A 22,916-nucleotide genomic window follows, 5' to 3' on the forward strand; every position below is an offset into this window, starting at 1 on the left:
CATTGGTAGGAGAGACTAGGACTCAAGGGCACAACCTTCAAGTAAAGGGAAGACCTTATGGAACAGAGATAAGGAGAGAGTGATGGGTCTATGAAATTCACTACCACAGAAGACTGTGAAGGCCAGGTCATTGAGTATATCTAAGATGGATATAGATAGGTTCTTGATTGTCACAGGGATCAAGGGTTACGGAGAAAAAGCGGGAGAATAGGGTTGAGAAATGTATGGCAGAACGGACTTAATGGGCCGAATGGCCTAATTTCTGCCCCTGTGTCTTATGATCTTATGATCTGTTGCACTCCAGCCTAGGAGTTTGAAACTCAGCTGAAGTTTCTGTACTGACTTGCAAGTCCAGTGAACACTAGGAATTGAATTTGGAATTTGTGACATTATACCCATTGAAGACTCACACCCAGAGTACATTTCACACCTTCAATACATGATAAAAAAAACAGTATTATGTGATTATAAAATGTCAACATCAATTGTTACCTTTATTTCCTCCTTTTAGTAGACCGTCGTAGCTCAAGAGCTTCAACTGTCGAAATCCTTCTCCATTACAGATTGGATCCTGTCTGAATGATGCCATCAGTGGATCCATTCTTCAGTACAGCATTGAGTAATTCATCAATTAAAAGCATTTATTAGACTTGAAGGCAGTGCAGGATGGCTTTACTAGAAAGTTACCTGAAATCAAAGGGTTAAATTGCAAGAAGAACTTTCTCAAACCAGGGATGTATTCCATAGAATTTAGAAGATGAAGGGATAATTTGCTCATCATTTTCCTTAATAATTTGAAAACTCAGGATAAGTAGAATGTTTTTACTCCTAGTTGAGGACTCGAGACTAGGTATACAGACTAAGTATTAGAGTCAGACTCTTCAGGTGTGAAATAAAGAAACAATTCTATGTTTGAAGAGTGGTAGAAGTTTGAAATTCTGTTTCGCAATCAGCAAATGATACTAGCACGATTGGAAATTTTAGATTTGAGGTAGGTACACGTGGAACCTTCAAGCAAGGTGTATTGAATTATGTCTCAGATCAGCTATGATCTCTGAATAACTATATAGATCCAAAGGCAAATGGCCCGCTTCTGTTATTTTAGATTCATACTATGTCATTAATGTGACAATGTCCCATTATGGGTAGCCCATGAGATATTGATCCTACTTAGTTTTCTAGAGGTGTTTCAAATCTGACAGTTAGAAATATTGGGTACCATGATTTCTTTGTGGGTTGATTTGCAACATAAGCAATTGTGAATGCATTAGCTGAGTTGAAGAGTGCAGAACAGATGAAGGGTTGCACTCTTGATGCTTGGATCTTTTTAAATAATGCAGATATCTAATCTGTAGCTGAGCACAACATTTTTTCCAACACATTATGATGGACTGTTGCTGTTGAATTTCAACACGCCACCAACAATTAAAACTCATGCACAGTATATCCTGAAGAGTTAATTCCTTTATCATTCTATTTCCTTATTTCTAGTTCAAAGATAACTCACGATTATAACTTGCCGATCAGATGGATAGAAATTTATATTTTTGAAATGTTATTATTTAAAGTAGATTGATTTTATGGCAGGCTTTAATTGCATAAAATGTCATCATTATTAGCCCCTGAGCCACAATTTTAAAATCAAATGATAGCTTTAAAGCTAAATTCATCTTGAACTTGATCCAAAGGCTTCATCACAACTGTCATCAGTTTACTGTACCCCCTAGAGCCTTGACACCTTTGTGCTCTGACTCATTGGCACAGCATATTGGTATACCAGCTGGATGGCAAACATTGTTCAACTCTCTCAAAAGGCTAATTTCAACTTTGACAACCTGCATTTATGTTGCCCCTTTAATGGAGTAAAATATTTTAAGGAGTGTTATTCATCAAAACTTGACAATGGAATTGATTGCACATGAAGGTGAATCAAGCTTAATAGAATGGATGCTGTGGTTTTTGTTCTGATAAGGTAACAGATTAGAATTTAGATCTGTTACTAATTTTGAACACATCCATGGCCTTTTATATAATTGTGAAATGTTCAGCCAAATTTTAGATTTAACCATCTGTGGCTGCTCCTGCACAACAAATAGAATGCATACATAGCAACAACAATTGGATGTTTGTGAGGAACATGCTGGTCACTGACTCAGAAAATTAACTGATTGTTTAAATTTCTTTGATAATGGGTATTATGTAAATTGTGAAACAGAAATTGTTTTAATTTCCTAATAATTACTCATGAGTGCAAAATTGAGTATGTTGTGCAATTCAAAGATTATGTGTTGATACTTAAAAGTTTAAATCCATACATCTTGCTGCAGAATTAATTTCATTAAACTTACTTTGTGCATTAGTGCTAAAGTGTGGGGGCAATGTTTCAGTGTTTCCTTAGATGATTTTTACCAGCGTGATAACAAGCACAGTAAAGTGGTGCTTGGCATATTTTGACTAAGGCAGTGGAAGTGTAGTTCAGAAGTTCCTTTACTGACTGGAATTCATGGTACCTGCTAAAAAGGATGTGTCGGACAAGATAGCGTTCCGTTAGGATTAGTTGAGAAACTTCATGGCTTCAGATAAAGAATGGAAAGAAAACCTGCTGGTTAGCAAGTATCATATTTTCTCTACTGTTATACCATTTGACAAAACATTTCTGTTTGTGAAGGTTTGAAATGTACTCTGGGTTAGAGTCTGCAGTGTCTACTTTCAAGCATGTCTTACACCAGTGTTGACTGAGCCAGTCAATGTTGATACAACTGGGCTTGTGGCAGGTGGTGAGAGAACCAAAAGTTAATCACAGAACTCTCCACTAGCAAGTCCTAGCATCTTCACCAGAAAGTTGCAAGATAGTGTCAAGAAAATAAATCGAAATAAGTAATTTCCTAATAAACAGGGCAGAGTAGAATATGTGGAATTAAAGTATTTGTGTCTAGTATCATGATTGCACTGTAACTTGTATTTAGGAAGTTACTTGGGAACAGTTGCAATATGTTTCCTATTGAGTGAACAAATAATCTGGCAGAAGGGAAATATTTTTTAAGTCAGTCAATTAAAACAGAATTCTATCTGTTTCCCAACAAATTTGTTATGTTTCTACTTTCAAGAAAAGGCAACAGACCATAACTACTGCGTCTATTTTAATGGGTTTAGTCAGTACTGAAGTGAGGGAGCAGCTACTGTGTCCACTGAAATGTTTTGTTCCATTATGGACAATAGACAATAAGTGCAGGAGTAGGCCATTCTGTCCTTTGAGCCAGCACCACCATTCATTATGATCATGGCTGATCATCCTCAATCAGTATCCTGTTCCTGCCTTATCCCCATAACCCTTGATTCCACTATCCTTAAGAGCTCTATCCAACTCTTTCTTGAAAGTATCCAGAGACTTGGACTCCACTGCCTTCTGGGGCAGAGCATTCCACACACTCACCACTCTCTGGGTGAGGAAGTTTCTCCTCAACTCTGTTCTAAATGGCCTACCCCTTATTTTTAAACTGTGTCCTCTGGTTCGGGACTCATCCATCAGCGGAAACATGCTTTCTGCCTCCAGAGTGTCCAATCCTTTAATAATGTTATACGTCTCAATCAGATCCCCTCTCAGCCTTCTAAACTCAAGTGTATACAAGCCCAGACGCTCCAATCTTTCAATGTAAGATAGTCCCACCATTCCTGGAATTGACCTCGTGAACCTACGCTGCACTCCTTCAATAGCCAGAATGTCTTTCCTCAAATTTGGAGACCAAAACTGCACACAATATTCCAGGTGCAGTCTCACCAGGGCTCTGTACAGCTGCAGAAGAACCTCTTTGCTTCTATACTCAATTCAATATTATATTACTCTAAAAATGAGCATAGGAATGCTATTGGTTGAGGATATCTTAACTGATGAGAGCAACGTAAAATATATTTCTTAACGTAGGTAGTGCCTTTTATATTTACTTTGTGTAAAATTGATGGCTTTTGAAGAGATAGCATAGTAGCTCAGTGGTTATCACTGCTGCCTCACAGCACCAGGGTCCTGGGTTTAATTCCAGACTTGGGCAACTGTCCCGTGTGGAGTTTAGGCATTCTCCCCATGTCTGTGTGGATTTCTTCCAGGTGCACTGGTTTCCTCCCAGATTAGGCGGCTTGGCCATGCTAAATTGCCCATAGTGTCTAGGGATCTTCTGGCTAGGTTGATTAGCCATGAGAAATGCAGGATTACAAGAATAGGGTAGGGGGTAGGTTTGGGTGGGATGCTGTTGGGTGGGTCAGTGTGGACTCGGGCCGAATGGCTTGCTTCCACACTGGGGATTCTGTGATTCTATGAACAATGACGCTAATGTAGCAGAACTGTGGTAACTGGTGTACAACAACTAAATAAATCAGAGGGAAAGTGAGGACTACAGATGCTGGAGATCAGAGTCAAAAAGTGTGGTGCTGGAAAAGCGCAGCAGGTCAGGCAACATCCAAGGAGTAGGAGAGTCAAAGTTTTGGGCATAAGCCCTTCATCAGGAATGTGGAGGCTGGGAATGGGGCTAAGAGACAAATAGGAGGGTAGGGGAAGGTAGCTTGGAAGGTGATAGGTAGATGCAAGTGGGAAATGATAGTGATAGGTCAGAGGGGAGGGTGGAGCAGATAGGTGGGAAGGAAGATGGAGAGGTAGGACCATTCAGGAGGGTGGTGCCACCTATCCTTCCCACCTTCTCCTGTCACCTCCCCTCCACCCCACCTCACCCCACCCCATTCCTGATGAAGGGCTTATGCCTGAAACGTCAACTCTCCCACTCCTCGGATGCTGCCTGAACTGCTGTGCTTTTCCAGTGCCACACTTTTCAACTAAATAAATCATGCAATACCTGAGTTTCATGTCCAGTGTCAAAGAGTTTATTGATGTTTGTAATGATGCCATGACTTTAAGGGGTGTGTTTTGGGGATCCAAAATGGCGGCGATCTAACAAGTCTGCCTTGCTGAGCTCTGCACCACAACTCAGGCAAAGTGGTGATTTCCCACCCCGCTGTTAGATATTCTCCTGCAGCATCAGACATACCTGCAACCTCAGCTGCGACCTCCTCTGAAACCCTGATCGACTCACCTAGTCAACAAGTTCCTGAAGCTCTGGGAGAAAATTGAAGTGTTGATCGAAGAAAATCGCACCAGGCTAGAACCGAACTCGGCCATGCTACAGAAGCACAAGCAGGACCTGGAAGGACTTGGGAAGCAAGTGGAGGAGGTCAAGAAACAGACAGCGATGTTGGAGACCGTAGTGGAGTCCTCAGTGGGGCGGGTCCAGGCCCTTGAGGAGGTATGGGCCTTAGTGGAGCAAATTGACAACCTCGGAAATAGAGGATGAAGAAAGAACATCCAGGTTATCAGGCTGCCGGAGGGAGAGGAAGGCGAGCAACCAGCTAGTTTCTTGTGAAGACTTGCTGCCACAGTTTCTTGGTTGGTAGGCCGAGGCAGGCCAGGTGCAGATTGATAGATCTCACTGGGCTGCAGTGCACAGGCCTGGTTCGGACCAGCACCCCTACCCAGTCCTAGTGTGATTCCAGTATTTTGGAGACAAACAGAAGGTAATAGAAGCTTCCACATCGCTAGAGAAGGATCCACTGGCCCTGATCTACAAAGGATCCAAGATTTTTTTTTCCAGGACTTTTCTGTGGTCGTGATCCACAATAGGAAGTTCTTTGAAGAGATTGAGGGATCTTGATATTCAGTACACTGTAAAGTACCCGGCGGTGCTCCGTTTAAACAATGAGGGTCTCTGCATTTGTTTGATTTATCGGAAAAAGCAACAAGTGTTCTGGATGCTTGAAAATAGACCAGATGGCCTATATGTCATAAACAATAATGTTTTTTTTTTATTTTCTTTCCCTTTATTTACTTGTGTACTTCTCTTTTATTATAGAAAGTGTTGTTGAATTTTTTCCAGTGTGAATTGAGGTCAGTGCATGGTTGGGGATGGGTGGAATGCCCACTTTCAATTTAATTGTTCATAATACATTTTTTTATCCTTTGCCAGAGTTTGGGGTGTGACTCAAGCTAGAAGAAGCTATGGAGGTGTATTTGGCTGAAATAAGAAACAGGAAAGGAGAGGTCACCCTGACGGGAGTTTTCTTCAGGCCTCCGAATAGTTCCAGAGATGTAGGAGAAAGGATAGTAAAGATGATTCTGGATAACAGCAAAAGTAACAGGGTAGTTGTTATGGGGGACTTGAAGTCGTGCCTCACAAATCTTACTGAGTTCGTTGAGATGGTGACCAAACAGATGGATGAGGGTAAAGCATTGATGTGTATATGGATTTCAGTAAGGCGTTTGATAAGGTTCTGCATGATAGGCTATTGCACAAAATATGGAGGCATGGGATTGAGGGTGATTTTATCCAGCTTCTATCCAGAATCATTTTTGCTATCCTTTCCTCTACATCTCTGGAACTATTCGGAGGCCTAGAGAAAACTCCCAACAGGGTGACTTCTCCTTTCCTGTTTCTTACTTCAGCCAAGTACACCTCCATAGCTGCTCCGAGCTTGGATCAGAAATTGGCTAGCTGAAAGAAGACAGAGGGTGGTGGTTGATGTTCATCGTGAAGTTCAGTTACTAGTGGTGTACCGCAAGGATGTGTTTTGGGGCCACTGCTGTAGGTCATTTTTATAAATGACCTGGATGAGGGCGTAGAAGGATGGATTAGTAAATTTGTGGATGACACTAATGTCGGTGGAGTTGTGGATAGTGCGGAAGGATGTTGCAGGTTACAGAGGAACATAGGCTGTAGAACTGGGCTGAGAAGTGGCAGAAAAGTGTGAGGTGATTCCCTTTGGAAGGTGCAACAGGAATAAAGAGTACGAGGCAAATGGTAAGATGCTTAAAAATAACACAACACCCCAGTCCAACACCGGCATCTCCAAATCAGGTAAGATGCTTGGTAGTGTGAATGAGCAGAGATATCTCTGTGTCCATGTACGTAGACCCCTGAAAGATGCCATCCCAGATGATAGGGTTGTTAAGAAGGCATATGGTGTGTTAGCTTTTATTGGTAGAGGGAATGAGTTTTTCGGCCAGGAGGTCATGCTCCAGCTGTACAAAACTCTGGTGTGGCCGCACTTGGAATATTGCATGCAGTTCTGCTCACCGTATTATAGGAAGGATGTGGAAGCATTGGAAAGGTTCAGAGGATATTTACTAAGATGTTACCTGGTATGGAGGAAAGGTCTTATGAGGAAAGGTTGAGGGACCTGAGGCAGTATTCATTAGAAGAAGGTTGAGAGGTGACTTAATTGAGACATATAAGATAATCAGAGAGTTAAATAGGATGGATAGTGAGAGCCTTGGTAATGGCTAGCAGGAGGGGACATAGCTTTAATTTGAGGGGTAATAGATATAGGACAGATGTCAGAGGTAGTTTCTTTACTCCGAGTAGTCGGGGCATGGAATGCACTGCCTGCGACAGTAGTAGACTCACCAACTTTAAGGGCATTTAACTTGTCCTTGGATAAACATATGGATGAAAATGGAATAGCGTAGGATAGATAGGCTTCAGATTGGTTCCACAGATCAGCATAACATTGAGGGCCGAAGGACCTGTACTACACTGTTATGTTCTTTGTGGGTATTGTAAGCATCCCCTGTGGATGGGGATAGAGTCCTCCATCAGGTGTTTTTTTCTATTTTGTATTCTGTTTAGTTTGTTGGTTTTTAGTAGATGTAGTTTTTGATTTTAGTTAATGTAGTTTTAGTATGTGTACTTTCTAGGCTCTAGGAGTCTATTTATTTGGTGCATTGTATGTAGGGTCTTCCTCTCTGGGATTCAAGGTTGTTTCGGGGGATATGACTAATTGTCTTTTTGAATGGAATGCACCATGGAATTAAAGGGAGTCACTCGCCGTTCAAGAGAAAAAAAGTATTCTCAAGTCTCAGGAGGGAGAGGGTTGATGTTGTCCTATAGCAGGAAACACACCTTGACGATAAGGGACATCTAAAGTTACAGCAGGGTGAGTTTGATCAGGTGTTCTTTTCGTCCTTTAACACTAAGAGCAGGGGAGTGGCTGTGCTTGTTTGGAATAATCTCTCATTTAAGTTATTAATTCACATTAAAGATGAGTATGGGCAGTTCATAATTCTTAAAGCCTTAATACATGGTGAAGAGTATGGCATTCTAAATGTCTACTGTCACCCAGGCACATGCCCTTAAATTCCTGACCGATGCATTCTCCAATTTTATTGCCCTTGAAACGCGGCATTCTGTCATGGGGGAGATTTTAACTACCTCATGGACCCCAAAGTGGATAGAATGCTCAAAGGCCTCCTAAACATCTCTCCGCAATCTAAACAACTGGTTGACCTATGCGTGGAATTGGGACTGATGGATGTTTGGAGCTGTCTCCATCGCACGGGTACAGACTTGACTTTTTTTTTCTAATCTGCACTAATGTATACTGGGATTGACCTTTGTTTTTAGCCCCCTCGGTTTTTCTGGATTCAGTGATGTCCTGTACAGTTGGAGATATTGTGATTTCCGATCATGCAGCAGTATATTTGGAGGTCAAGATTACGGGCAGAGGGACAGATTCACGGCATTGGCAAATGGATCCTTTTATTCTCAAGGACAGTAAGTTTATTCAGTACTTGGCCATTAATTGGGTACAGTTAGCAACCCGTCTGTACTTTGGGAGACTGCTAAGGCCAAGGCTAGGGGGATAATTATCTCTTACTTGAGAGAGCAGCGGTGTGTGCTCAAGGCACGGTTGAAGGCAGCTGAGATGACATATTTTGGTAGGCCATCGGTGACTAAACTACAGCGAGTCAAAGCTCTCCGGGTTGCTTTGAATTCTATGCTCACACAGATAGCGAAGAGAGAACTCTCTTTTGTGAAACAAAGGCTGTTTGAGCATAGTGATAGGCCGGGCAAATATCTGGCCAGGAAAAAGAACAGTCCCCAATCTTCTACAGTAATCAGAGAAGGCTCTGGAATTCCTACTTGTGACTCTAAAAAGATCAATGCTGCATTTTGGAGATTTTACACCGAACTATACCAGTTGGAACGCTGTGAGGATAGGTTGGCTAAGATGAAATCATCTTTTTTTTAAGAACCTGGACCTTCCAGGTGTGACTTCGGAACAGGCGTCTCTTCTTAATGTCCCCTTAACAGGGCAAGAGATACAGGAGGCAGTAAAACAGCTCCAGAGTGGAATGGCACCCAGCCCTGATGATCTCCCTAGTGAATTCTACAAAGAATTTATAAATATATTGTCCAGGCCTACGCTGGCCATGTACAGCTATTCGTACAGTTATGACTGCCTCCTGCCATCCCTGAGAGATGCTAATGTCTGTCTCATCCTCAAGAAAGGAAAATCCTGGAGGACTGCACTTTGTATAGGCTTATCTCGCTACTAAATTTGGACTTCAAAATTTGAACAAGACTTTTGTGTTAAGATTAGAGAGAGTGTTGCCCTCTGTTGTTAAGGAGGACCAGACGGGTTTTATAAAAGGCCGCAGATCCTCCAACAATATTAGAAGATGGCTGAATATGGTCCAAGTATGTCAACATTGATCAGTTCAGGGATTAATGATCTCTTTAGATGCAGAGAAGATATTTGATCGGATGGAGTGGCCATATCTTTGAAACGTTTGGTCTAGGTGCGGTCTTTGTTGGATGGGTGGAGGTCCTGTTTAGTGATCCTAATGGCTGTGGCTCTCAGCAAAGATGTAAGATCCAGTAATTTCAGTATCAGTAGGGGCAATCTGCAAGGTTGTTGCCTCTCACCTCTACTCTTTACATTGGTGATTGTGCTTCTGCCAGCGACTCAGTCCGTAAGGACCCTAACATAGCTGCCCCAAATGTGGGATCAAGGACATATAAGATCACATTATATGCAGATGACGTTCTCTTCTTATCAGACCCGGCAATTTCTGTACCCCATTTAATAAAATGTATAAATTTATTTGATTCTTTTTCGGAATATAAGATAAATTTTGCAAAGTCGGAGACTATGCCCATGGGAGGGTCTTAGGGGAATACCTGACATTGAAGGTAAATCACAAATTCCTTTTAAATAGTTGCAGGGGTTTTCTTTACTTCATTATTTTTGTTACTCCCAACTTTGATCAGTTATTTAGGCTAATTTTGTTCACTTGCTTGACAAGAATAAACAAGATCTTCAAAGATGGGAGGTCACCCAATATCCTGGCTAGGTTGAGTAGCCCTTATTAAATTTAATATCCTTCCTCATTTGCTATATTCCATGCGAATGCTCCCTCTGATGTTTCACAGGCAAACATTGTGGAGACCTACTGGCTGGTTTAGTTCTTTTATTTGGCATCACAGGGGCCCTTCATTAAACTTGCCAAATTGCAATTACCCCAAGGGCTGGGAGGAGTATACTTCCTGGATATTAAGAGATACCAACAAAGCTCCCTTCTGTCTTTTGTAAGTGACTGGGCTTGTGAGCATCCGACGCCAATATGGTTTGATATCGAGGCCTCCCAGGCAAAGTGCCCTCTTAGTAGTCTGCTGTTAATGGATAAGATGAGGACAGTTACAGAATACTGTCGGCATCCAATTATTAATACCATCAAAGCATGGAGGGCAATGTGGCAGAGTGAGGGCAATTTATCTAAAACCTCTTTTCTCACCCCAATAGTTGAATGCCGGGATTTAAACTTTGGGCAACTAGGGGAGTCTCTTGTCTGGGTGACTTATTTGAGGGTGAGATTATGATGTACTTCGACCGAATGAGCCGCAAGTATGGATTGTCTAGCAGAGGCATTTTTCATTTTTCCAGGTTAGGGACTTTCTTCAAAAAAGAACTATGCTGTTGACCAACCCCTGCAGATCGAATACAGAGAAGAGGGTGCTTCTTGCCTAGAGCACTCTCTTGGTTAGTTCTGCCTACTGCCTCCTGTGGGAGTTCCTCGGATAATATTGAGTGACTATGTGAGGTCTGGGCGAAAGAGTTGGGAGTTGAGAATTCCTCCGAGACATGGGAGGACACTTGTGAGAACATGAGAAAGGTCTCAATCTGTAACAGGACGCATGCCATGTAGTTGAATGTTCTTCACAGGGTTCATTTGGCTAAAGATCATCTTGCAAAATTTAAAAAGGGAGTATCTCCAATGTACCCTCAGTGTAAATTAAGCATAGATGCCCTCACTCTCTGTTAGTGGTCATGCCACAATCTTTGTAGGTGTTGGAATCCTGTGACATGAGTAATAGAGGGGGTCTTGGGGATTGAGGTTAAGGTAGACCCGATCTCCCTTTTCCTCCGGTTGCTGAACTTCGCTACCTTAGGTGTACATGGGAAAAAGCTTATTAACATCCTAACTTTTGTACAAGGAAGAGCATTCTGATGTGCTGGGCGTCTGAACTCCCCGCCCGGGCTGGTCGGAGTTAATTATTGAACATAACCCTTTTGATTGTCTTGCAAATATGGTGTACCAAAAGATGGAATATTTTATATAAGACCTGGTAGCCCTTGTTGAATTACCTGGAAGCAGATATGTCTGCCGTTTTAATTAGGGCCTTTGGTTAGCCATGATGATTAGGTTTAGTAAACTTGATGTCCTGAGAGGAGGACATTCAAATAAATGTGGGTGTAATAATTAATACTGTCAATAGTTGGGAGCTTCGGTTTTGTTGCACTGAGTGGCACTATTTATTTATTGATCTGTAGGGAGTACAGTTTTCATTTGTTCTGTAGAGTAGGGTAGTAGTTAGTTTATTATAATTTTATATTATATTTTTGTAACGTTATAATTTTGTAAAGAAAAGTTTATCAATAAAAATACTTTTTTTAAATAAAAGGTATGTTTTGCCCTGCTTTTGAAAAGAAATTTTGGGGGGGGACAGGTGTTCTGACAATCTGAGAAGATAAACAATTTATAAAGCCTAAGATTTTTAAAAATATTGGAACAATAGAAGCAGCCTGAATGGCTGTGGTCAAGCTCCCAACCACAGAACCAGGGATTTTAGTTTAGCTTTCTGCAACTGCTGTTAGGGTCTCGAAGAAGTGAAAGCTATTCTTTCCCCTCTCGGTTACAGCCATAAGCTGGAGATTCTCTGCCTGCTACTGGAGAACTGCATGAGAGACCACCTGTTTTCTGAATTTGCCTTTTTCCAAGGCTGTGTTTATGGGATGTTGCAATATTGGAACCGTTAATTAGCAATAATTACTGTATCTATTTATTCTGTTAAGCTTTCCATTAGAGTTGTTATTCCAATTCCTTCCTTTTTGTTGTATTTTAGCTATAATGTTTGAATAAATTGTTTTGCTTAACATTGAGTAGTTTGACCAATCAAATTGAATCTGCAACACAGTACCTCACATTTACCTTTAATATAAGAAAAAGTTGGGGTCCAGGCTACCTCCTTAATATATTTTAAGGGGGTCTGGTCTGGTCCAAAACATGTTACGCCAGTGGGAAGAAAACCTCTGGGGGTCCAGAAGCTTCTTCACTGAACAAAGGAAAGATGCAAACTTTTATACATTTGTTTTCAGCACACTTCTGATTACTACAAACCAATTGTATTATTAATTGATTACATACACATCCAATCAGGGTAATTACGTGATTGCATGGTCAATAATAGACAACTCCAGGTCTTCCAGTGATCCCACGATGTTTCCCAAAAATCCTTATGATGTATCCTTGGGCTTTCACAATTCAACCATGCTCCAGTACTGCTGATTTCCGCCTCTGTTATTCAGTTCCCCCTGCTAGCAGATGGAGGTTTTCTCCCTACTGTCTCAGGCTGTCTTCCCATAGGAATTCCACTAAATTCTTTCATGTTAGTTTGTTAGTTGCATTTAGAACTTCTGTGTGCCTATATAGGTGTATATAATACGTAGTGGCAATTTCCTAAAGAGTCTTAATTATTGTGGGATTAGGCTTTTTCTTGTAATCTTTACTAAATAGCAATCTTTGAATTAGCTGGTTAAAGGGGTCACTGTGAAGTCTTTTCAAGAGTGTTCCTTATTAAACAGTCTCTGTCTCAAAGCAGACTCCACAGGAATATAGTTAATTCCTTAAAGTCAGATATATCAAAACTACCCTTTTTTATCATATGTGTGTGAATACATATAAGTGATTACAATCCCTGTAAGAGTCTGAACTACTGTGAATCAAGCTTTTCTCCTTCTATTCCATATTCAATACCAAACTTTAAATTAGCTTGCAAGAAGGGCTTCTATCAGTGCTTCCCTTATCAAAGCTGTCTCTGTAAACAGTGGTTACATTTTTGCTGCTTCTTCATAAGATACTATTCTGTGATTTCTATGAGACACTTTATCTGGTTGTTATGAGTATGAAGACTACAATTCTGACTGTTAAAATTACTGCTTCAGCTGGCAATTATGGCCATTTTTGTCAACTGAAAGCCACAGCCAACCATTTAGTGTTAGCTAAGAACCATAGGCAGCTCGAACACTTAGGGAAGAGAAGAATAAGAGTGTCAGTATGAAGGAAATGTTTACGTCTGGGGAGGAATGTAACTTGGCTATTATAAACTTTCAGCTTGACAGAAGTCTCCTTATTTAAATTTATTCCTCTCAGTTTTTATTTGGTCTTTGCTTCAACACTACAAATAGCTATAAAATGATTATTTATTTGATTATACTAGCAATGGGAGGAATCTTGCCAGGGCAACAAGCAAATGTCTTCCTGTTTATATTGGACAACATTTTGTGGTCACCAGCAAAGTGATTGCCACTCATCACAGAAAGAAAGTTCTGGCATGGGCTTCATCATTATTTCAATGATGATTTGATTATTTTCCGGCCAACAATTGGTATTTGTACAATCATCAAGCAGATTAAGCAGCCAATCACATTAAAATGTTCTAAAAGCTCGCAAACAAGCAAACACTGATTATCCTTCACATTTTAATTTCATAGAGAGTGAAATAAAGCTTTGGACCTACACACAGGCTTAAGGCAGATGTCAAAATAATCAAACTATTTTTTAAATGATGACATCTGTGGATAAGAGGAACTGTCATCAACTTGCACTCTGTTTCTCAATCCTGTTTAAATTTCAGGTTTCTAGGATCTGCAGCAGTTAAGTATTTTTAAAAGTGATTCTATTGCATTAAAAGGAAAGATTTTTTTTAAAATGCCAAAAGTTTCCATTCCCTAATTACTAAATTGACTATTTATAGCCAGAAAGGCTGTCAAAAGTAATTAGGGCTTAATGCATCATGTAAAAAAACCGTTTTCTCAACAGACCACAACCTTTTGAATCACTGACAATAGCTTAGATTTTATGTTTAACTGCATATTTGTGAATACTTAGCAGGTTCACAGTTGTAGCAGTGGTGAATGCTGGTGATTTATGCAAAATATAAACCTTAAACTTTGTCATTCCCAAAGGAGGGGAACTGTAACGATGCAGCATTCCATCAGTATTGCAATGTATTGGCAGTCCACATTATGAATAAAACCCTTTGCTCTGCATTTCAATTCACATGCTATCAATCTAGATGCAACAGTGTTAAGAAGCGAAACAAGATAGCAAGATTAGATTACTTGCAAGTCTACACCGACCCTCTGAAGAGTAACCCACCTAGACCCATTCCCCTACATTTACCCTTTCACCTAACACTATGGGCAATTTAGCATGGCAAATTCGTTTAACCTGCACATTTTTGGACTTGGGAGGAAACCGGAGGAAACCCCCGCAGACATTGGGGAAAAGTGCAAACTCCACACAGACAGTTGCCTGAAGCGGGAATTGAACCTGGGTCTCTGGCACTGTGAGGCAGCAGTACTAACCACTGTGCCACCGTGCCACCCATAAAGTATATAATTTAAAGTTGCATTTACATGTGGATGACTTTCCTAGATTTGTATGGCACCACAGATTGTTGCTTTGGTCAGTGCAAAGTCATAGCCCTGAATTATTTCAATTGAATGTGTTCAATTCAGTGACCTTAGAGCATAATAGAGTCAATGATTTTGACCATTCCCAAAAAAATAGGAGTCTTTTATAGAATCCCTACAGTGTGGAAGCATTCAGCCCATCAAGCCCACACCGACACTCCAAAGAGCATCCTCCCCAGCCCCACCTGCATTTCCCATGGCTAACCCACCTAACCTGCACATCCTTGGAAAGTATGGACAATTTAGTATGTCCAATTCACCTAATCTGTATATCTTTGAATTGTGGGGGGAAACAGAGGCACCTAGTGGAAACCCACACAGACACAAGGAGAATGTGCAAACTCCATGCAGGTAGTCACCCAAGGTTTGAATCGAACCTGGATCTCTTAGTGCTGTGATGCACCAGTGCAAACCACTGTGCCACCATGCCGCCCTTGTTTGAATAGAAATTATGAAGTGTTTATGTTTTCTTAATTATTTTTCACCCTGCAGGGAAGGAGATTTTTTGTAAATAATAAAGAGTGAGTAATTACTGTATTATCTCCAGGGTATAATGCGTTGGACAGCATTGTACATGCAAGGAAAATCTCCTATTGTTTGAGAAGATTAAACATTTGTGCAACATATTTTAACATTTCCAATGTATTTTCCTAGATGCTTTCAACAGTTAAAAGAAGATGGCTTCACAATACAAGACTTGTTTAAGAATTGTGTGTTCCATAAAGATGAAAGAGAGATGATAATGAAAGCCATTTGGGCTGTAGATCCTGAATTCCAGCTCCAACCTGAACCTGAAATGGAGATTTGCCAATCTCCATTAGTGAAGCACTTTTATTCAAAGGTATGAGGGACAGCATTGCATTTATGTATAGTACTTCATGGAAGATAATTTACAAGAATCAAAAGACAAACCTGTCCCTTGAATAGATTTATTATTTAATGAGTACTTGAATGTTTTATTCACATTTACTGATGAACAAAACAAATTGAAGCGAGCAATTGGTGGCTCCTCTGTATTCTCAGATCTGAAATTTGTTCTATGAAGTCAGTCTTTTGTTAACTTTTTTCAGTTCAAGTCAGGGGCATCAGTCACCTCAGCAACAATGTTTTATAGACAGTGAAGCTTCCAAGCTAGGAGAATTTGGGTACAAGTCTTCAAATTATTAAAAATGAGAAAGTTTAAAGCCCTTAGAATTGTGAAATATCCAGAGATTCAAAAAGGAATCAAAAAATTGTCTCTGTTTCCATGGAAAAGAAACTAGACCATGTCATTTAAACAGAAATTTGTAGTCGAGACGGGAGTGTAATTTCTTTGGACTTGGGTTTCTATCGTGGAAAATATTAAGAAACAAGATGTAATTTTGCCATTTGAGATCTTCCTGAACTCTTCTTTATCCACATCACTTGGTTTATTTAATATATTTTGTGTGTAAACATATGTTCTGTTGTAAAGGAAGCATCTGCAGTCTTGTATGAATATGTTTGTGGCTAATCACCACATTAACAACCTAAATTAAGAATTAAACACGTGATCTATCAAGTCGAATTTCATTTTGAGATCTGACTTTTGACATACAAAGATGTCAATTTACAGTACTGTACTGTATAGTATAATAGTTGGTTCAATGGTTGTATAAGTTATTTGCAAGGCTGTTGCAAGGTGTGAACTATATCTACAATTTGTAATTATAGAGATAGTATTGGTCGCATTAAAAAATATCATTGCCAAAATATAATGATGTAGAGGTGCCGGTGTTGGACTGGGGTGGACAAAGTTAAAAATCACACGACACCGGGTTATAGTCCCAACAGGTTTATTTGGAAGTACTAGCTTTCATAGCGCCACTGCTGCTTCAGGTAACTAGTGTGGCAGGATCATAAGACACAGAATTTATAACAAATGATCACAGTGTCATGCAATTAAAATGATATATTGAACAACCTGGTGTTAAATGATTTTTAACTTTAGCCAAAATAGAAGATAGCTGATTAACTTTTCAAATTTAGAGCTCCCAATACTTAAACAGTGGTGATGGTGATGGTTAGACTCTGAGGATGGTATTCCAGTTAAATAATAATCAAATCAGCAATCCAGAGGAATGCTAATCTTCTATCATAGTTGTACAGGAATGTTGTTGACTTTTGTCTAGAGTGCCCTCATTTCTGTGGATGAGACAGTAGCCTCACAGCCTCAGTGAAAAAGTTGGAGACTGTCTATTAGTTTTTAGAAGAGGAAGGGGACAAGACTATTCTTTTGAAGAACTTGGGTAATTATGGAAGGCTTGAAAGAGGACACAGTGCTCAAGTGAGCGGTTCAGTATGTTGATTAGCATTAAGCTAACAAATACTTGTATGTGTATTTAAGCCCAGGAGTTTTGGACGTGCTCAAAGTCTGGTGAGACTGTATTTATTCTCCAACTGCACATGGCTTGAGAATACTGAGAGTCACTCACCTAGTATGGAACCATATGTAGCTCAGATTCCATTCCTCAAGTGCATTACAGCACTAGTTGGGTTTTTACAATTCTGCTACTTTGATGGTAAGTTTCTGTTCCACCCTACAGGTTGTCAGGTTTTTTGAATTCAGTTTAACAAATTAACCTTGAGGGATTTGAACTTAACTACCTCTGAGTAAGTACTGCAATAATCACTAGGCTATCACTATCTGACAAATTACTAGTAGTTATGTACATGAAGCATCTTGTTTCATTTCAGATTGAGCCTATTAAATATCCCAAATTGCATCTGTGTTTGGAACAACTAAAGGAGAGATTTGATCGACAACTGAGCAGGGAGCAAGAGGATACCATTTCTATTAGCTCTGTTGAAGCAACAAAACCCATTACAGAGAAAATGAAAAGGATGGTACTTATCTTCTTCTATGTATGCACATAGTATAAAGCAATAAAATTGAAGTTATTTTGTGTATCTTTTTAACTCTGATCATGATCTCTTCTGCTAAGGTCGAAGAGAAGATGTCTGAAGTGCCTTTGCTGGTTGTTATTAATGATGGTCATAAATATTTATTCTGTCTGGTACTGTTAGCTGCCATTGACAAAGATGCTGTACCTGGTTTTCCAGTCCTGATTTCTTTTGGTACTTGTGTTAAGGATGACATGGGGTCACAAAATATTAAGTGAAGAAATCTCAGATATCCGTTAATGTTTCCCACATTTTAAAAAGCCATGTTTGTATTATGTATGATCTAATCTTCTATATTACCTTGTACAGTCTATCATAGTGACTTGTAATTCATACTTTATTAGATAATTATTTTAATTATTCTAATTAATAGTTTATAGTCTTAGATAATCTTTTAAATTGTATTTTATAGGCTTTTAAATAGTATTTGTGACTTGGGAAAGAATAGTGAAATTTTCATAAAGGCTTTAAATCTGTGTGGTATCTAGTGCAATTGCGTCAGAAGGATACTGCTTTTAAATAAAGTGACATGCATTCAACCATTATTTATTATCGGGAAGAAAGTGAGCACTGCAGATGCTGCAGGCCAGAGTTGAAGAATGTGGTGCTGGAAAAGCATAGCCAGTCAGGCAACATCCAAGGAGCAGGAGAATTGACATTTCAAACATAAGCTCTTCAGGAATTCCTGATGAAGAGCTTGTGCTCGAAACGTCAATGCTCCTGCTTCACGGATGTTGCCTGACCGGCTGAGCTTTACCAGCACCACACACTCCAAATCATTATTTATTATATTTGATTATCACTAACAGAATGTATTTTGTTTCGATTCAGCGTAACCGTGTGGCAGATTTACGTGCCAAGTGGCATAAATCTCTACTGCAGGCATTTCGTGAGTTCAGGTTTCACTTGGCTGGTGACCGAAGTTGTTCCTGGAAAATGAATCTCTATCCTTATCTCTGCCTGCTGGATGATAAGGAATATGTAGATATAATGATACAGGTATGGATGACAGAGCTGTGACCACTTTCATAAACCATTAATGCATTGAATTCATTTTAGCACTTGAAGGTTAATTAATAGCTTTGACGTATCTGTGTTCCAAATCGGAATTAATTTTAAATATTGAGTGTCAAGTGTTTCCTGGCTTTTTCTTTATCCTTGTTTTTAAAAAGATAGAAGTTAGTTTGAAATACGTTAGTTGGAATTGAAAGTAAGTTTTGGTATAGATCTGGCTGTGAAGCCAAAGATTCACATTGATGTTTAAATTGACTATTTAAGTTGAGTGAACATTTCCAGGCATTTAAAGCTCCTGCATGAATTGATTTGAGACAAAAGTGAGGACTGCAGATGCTGGAAATCAGAGTCTAGTTTAGAGTGGTACTGGAAAAGCAAGCAGGTCAGGCAACATCCGAGGAGCAGGAAAATCGACATTCCTGACGAAGGGCTTTTTTCCGAAATGTCGATTTTCCTGCTCCTCGCATGCTGCCTGACCTGCTGTGCTTTTCCAGCACCACTCTAACCTGAATTGATTTGAGATCTAACGTAACTGAGCAAACTGTATTGTTAGACAACAAAACAGGCGGTCAGGAACGGAGAAGTTGGTAGGAAGGATACAAGTGTTGGTAGAACGATGGAACTATGTATCACCACTGAAAGGTAAGTCTACATTTATTGATTGTCACCAAGTGGGAGCTAGGAATTAGCGGATGCCTTGGGTAGATGAGTTGCTCTGAAAGTAACCAAATGGAAGCAGAAGGTATTAATTAAGGACAGGTAAGAAATCTATCAAGAGAAAGTGGTACTGTGGAGAAAATACAATGCACTCGAGAAAATGCGATTCACCTTCATGCAGAATGTCATTGGCTACTTGAACCCATATCAGCAGTTCAGAAACTAGAATCATATTTTCAAAGTTGGGGGACCAACTACATGTTTACAAATCTTGTAACAGAAGTTCAAGCTTGACAAAGGGTTAGATGGAATCCAAAGTTAAAACAGTTGAATAAGTTGGAGCTATACACATTGGAATTCAGAAGAATGAGAGCGCTATAAAATGGATTTTGGAAGGATGTTCCTTTTTGAGTTGGAGACTTGAACTAAGGGACACATTTTAAGAGTAAGTGCTGTCCCTTCTCAGAGAGAGCTGATAAGTTGGGGCATTAGTATGTGGTTATTTTGCTCCTAGAAAACAGTGGAAGCTGGGTCACCAAATTTATTCAAGACTGAGTTACATACATTTTTGATAGACAAGGAAGCTAAAGGTTATCAGGTTGATAGGAATATGGAATTGAGACCACAGCCAGATTAGTCATGGTCTTTTCAAATGGTAGAGCAAGGATAAAAGGACAAATGGCAAACTCCTGCTCCTAAGACCTGTGTTCCCACGACCCATTTCTTTTGTTCCAATGTGCTACTTTTAGGATAATAAATTGTGATCTGAATGTTCACAGTACAAATGTTTCTGTGTCTAGCAGCAAAAATGGTTTGTAGACAATCATTTTAAATTTGGCTTTAAATTTTTCCCTTGATATGGTTTCAAGTAACCAATGACATTCTGCATGAAACTGAATCACATTTTCTCAAGTGCTTCTTGAGCTCTCAGCAATCCAATATGGATGGCAAATATATCTTCCTACATACACCATCTCCACAGTACCACCTTCTCTTGATAGATGTCTTATCTGTCTTAATTAACACCTTTTGCTTCCACATGGTCACTTTCAGAGCAACTCAATCTACCCAAGGTCTCCTCCAATTCTTGCTCCCTCTTGGTGACATAATCAATAAATGTAAACTTACCTTCCAGTGGTGACACATAGTTCCATCTTTCTTCTAACATTCGTACCCTTCCTACCAACTTCTCCATTCTTGATTCCTCTATTGCAGACCATCTGTTTTGTCGCTTAACAGGGCTACAATGCTTCCAGAAGGTGGTTTTTATTTGTTCATGAGCCATTTTATGACACCACCTTGTGGCCATCGCATCCTGAGGTGGAATTGGAGTCTAGACCTTCTGACTCGGGCATAGAGATACTGCCATTGCACCACAAGATCTTTCCTTTTTGATGAACTTGTGAATTCAACAGACTGATCTGACTCCTGAGTTCACCAGTTTCTCATCAACGCACATCCAAAACTGCTTCATATTGACGCAAAAGAGCTGTTTGTTTTACAGTCGGCTCTGCTATACCATGCTAGCTCCATTCTCATGCAATCCCATTGTATAAGAAAATCGCATAATAGCAGCACCATTTAAACTGATGGGGCCTGAATCACATTATAATCAGTTCGTGCTTTAGAAACAGTGTCCCCAACTCGTCAATTGTGTTATAGTGGATTTGCATTATCGAAATACGCGTTATAACAGAACAATCTGTATTGTTACAATTGCTTTCCTCCACGTAATTTCTGTGTTATGTTCTGGAAATGTATCAGATGGTCCCTTAAGCTAACCTCTCACCATGTTAACTGTACAGGCATGTCTAAAATATGATGGAACTGTGTAGGCACAGGTGATGAGGAATCACCTAATGGGTTACAGATTTTTCTATTATTTACAAATGTTATGAATAAAATGTTTGCAATATTATGAATGAATGCAACACAAATAGCATTGTTTAAGGCAGTCATTTTGCCCTTTAAGCAAAATGCAGCAGATGCTGGTATAAATCTGACATAAAAACAAAGTGCTGGGTTCTGATGACCTGAAACAGTAACTCTTCCTTTACGTACAGATGCTGCCACACCTGGAGAGTATTCCCATCAATTGCTGTTTCTATTTTGGACTTTATTCTATGAAATGATGATTCTTGATCAATGTGTAATATTAAACCTGAATTAATATTTTACGTTCCACCTCTCAGTCTATTGCAAATATCCCGCCAAATGGTGAAGCATTACTGACAATTGCTAAGGAATTGGGTAACAGAGTCTACAACAAGTATTCCATACGGAAGAAGATCAAAAATGAAATGGTAGATAAGATTAAACAAATTTACTATGCCTACATCGAACTGTTGGCAAAGGATACGGAGGTAATGCCAAATTAATGTTTTGTTTCTAGTTTAATTATTTTAAATAAGAATAAATAAAAGTCTTACTTTTCTAATTTTGTTAACAACTCTTAAGTTGGCGTCAAGCTGGTTTATTTATGATTATACATTAGTAACATTCATCCATATGACATTGGCTTTGGTTCACAGATCCGAATGCAAAAGATATTTTGAAATACTTGTGTCGATGCTGTCACTTCAAGAAGGTTATTTTTGCCCTTGGTTATTTTGAAGCAAGGTTGTAAAGGCAGAGGTGCCTAAGTGTCTAGTTAGCAATGGAAAGGGAATGGCCAGTTCTCCCAGTTCAAGTTTTGTTTAGTTTGTTTTAGCTATAGCAGTCACAAGATGTGAGAGTCCAGGGGAGTTGCAAGCTTCAGTAAAGAACTCTTCTGACTATTTTGAAATCTCCCTCTGGAAGTTGTTCCCTCCTGCGTTTGAATCTGTGTTTGAATTTACCTTTTTACCAAGGGGTGTTTATGGGATGTTACTATATTGGAACAGTTAATTAGTTAAATTGCTGTATCAAGTTGAAGTTTTCCAATAGTTAAGTTATTCCAAATTCTGCTTTCTCTGGTTCGTGCTTCAACTGTAGTGTTCAAATAAATTCTGGTTTGCTTAAAGCTGAGTGGTTTGACCAGTTGCATCATATTTGGAACACGCAGTTCACATTGCCTTTAAAATAAGAAAATGTTAGTGCCTAGGCTATGTTCTTAAAATATTTTCAGGGAGTCTGGCCTGATCTCTAGCATACTGTCTGGATATTTTCCACAATTATGAAGTTGAAAGCACAGCTTAAAAATGTCACCCGAGTTTATAACTCATTACATTGAGATTTTGTCCAGCGCTTCTGCTCGTAGATTTCTCAATAATCCTAATTAAGAATGGATTTAATATTTGCATCAGTATGATCTATAACGGTTTAGATTTCTTATCATCTTTTAGTAACATTCAAGCATTTAACAGTTTTGAGTCTTGCTGTTGCATATGGTGACAATCAGAATATTTTAAAAGATTTTGAAAAGCTAAGCTGATAACAAGTGGGAACAACAGAACTTACAAACTGGCCCATAACAGCAATGGAAAAGTAAT

General features: G+C 39.5%; 1 protein-coding gene across 3 annotated transcripts in view; it reads left to right on the forward strand.

Moving 5' to 3' along the window:
* polrmt (polymerase (RNA) mitochondrial (DNA directed)) overlaps positions 1–22,916 on the forward strand; it is a 114,700-nt gene that overhangs the window by 32,401 nt on the left and 59,383 nt on the right. For all 3 annotated transcript variants that reach the window (XM_043721280.1, XM_043721278.1, XM_043721279.1), the window contains 4 exons: positions 15,508–15,694; positions 17,569–17,718; positions 18,607–18,774; positions 21,639–21,809. In XM_043721280.1, the coding sequence (XP_043577215.1) occupies positions 15,508–15,694; positions 17,569–17,718; positions 18,607–18,774; positions 21,639–21,809 (676 nt within the window). The remainder of the gene's footprint in view (positions 1–15,507; positions 15,695–17,568; positions 17,719–18,606; positions 18,775–21,638; positions 21,810–22,916) is intronic.

This window comes from Chiloscyllium plagiosum, chromosome 31, assembly GCF_004010195.1.
Source record: "Chiloscyllium plagiosum isolate BGI_BamShark_2017 chromosome 31, ASM401019v2, whole genome shotgun sequence".
Taxonomy (NCBI): Eukaryota; Metazoa; Chordata; class Chondrichthyes; order Orectolobiformes; family Hemiscylliidae; genus Chiloscyllium; species Chiloscyllium plagiosum.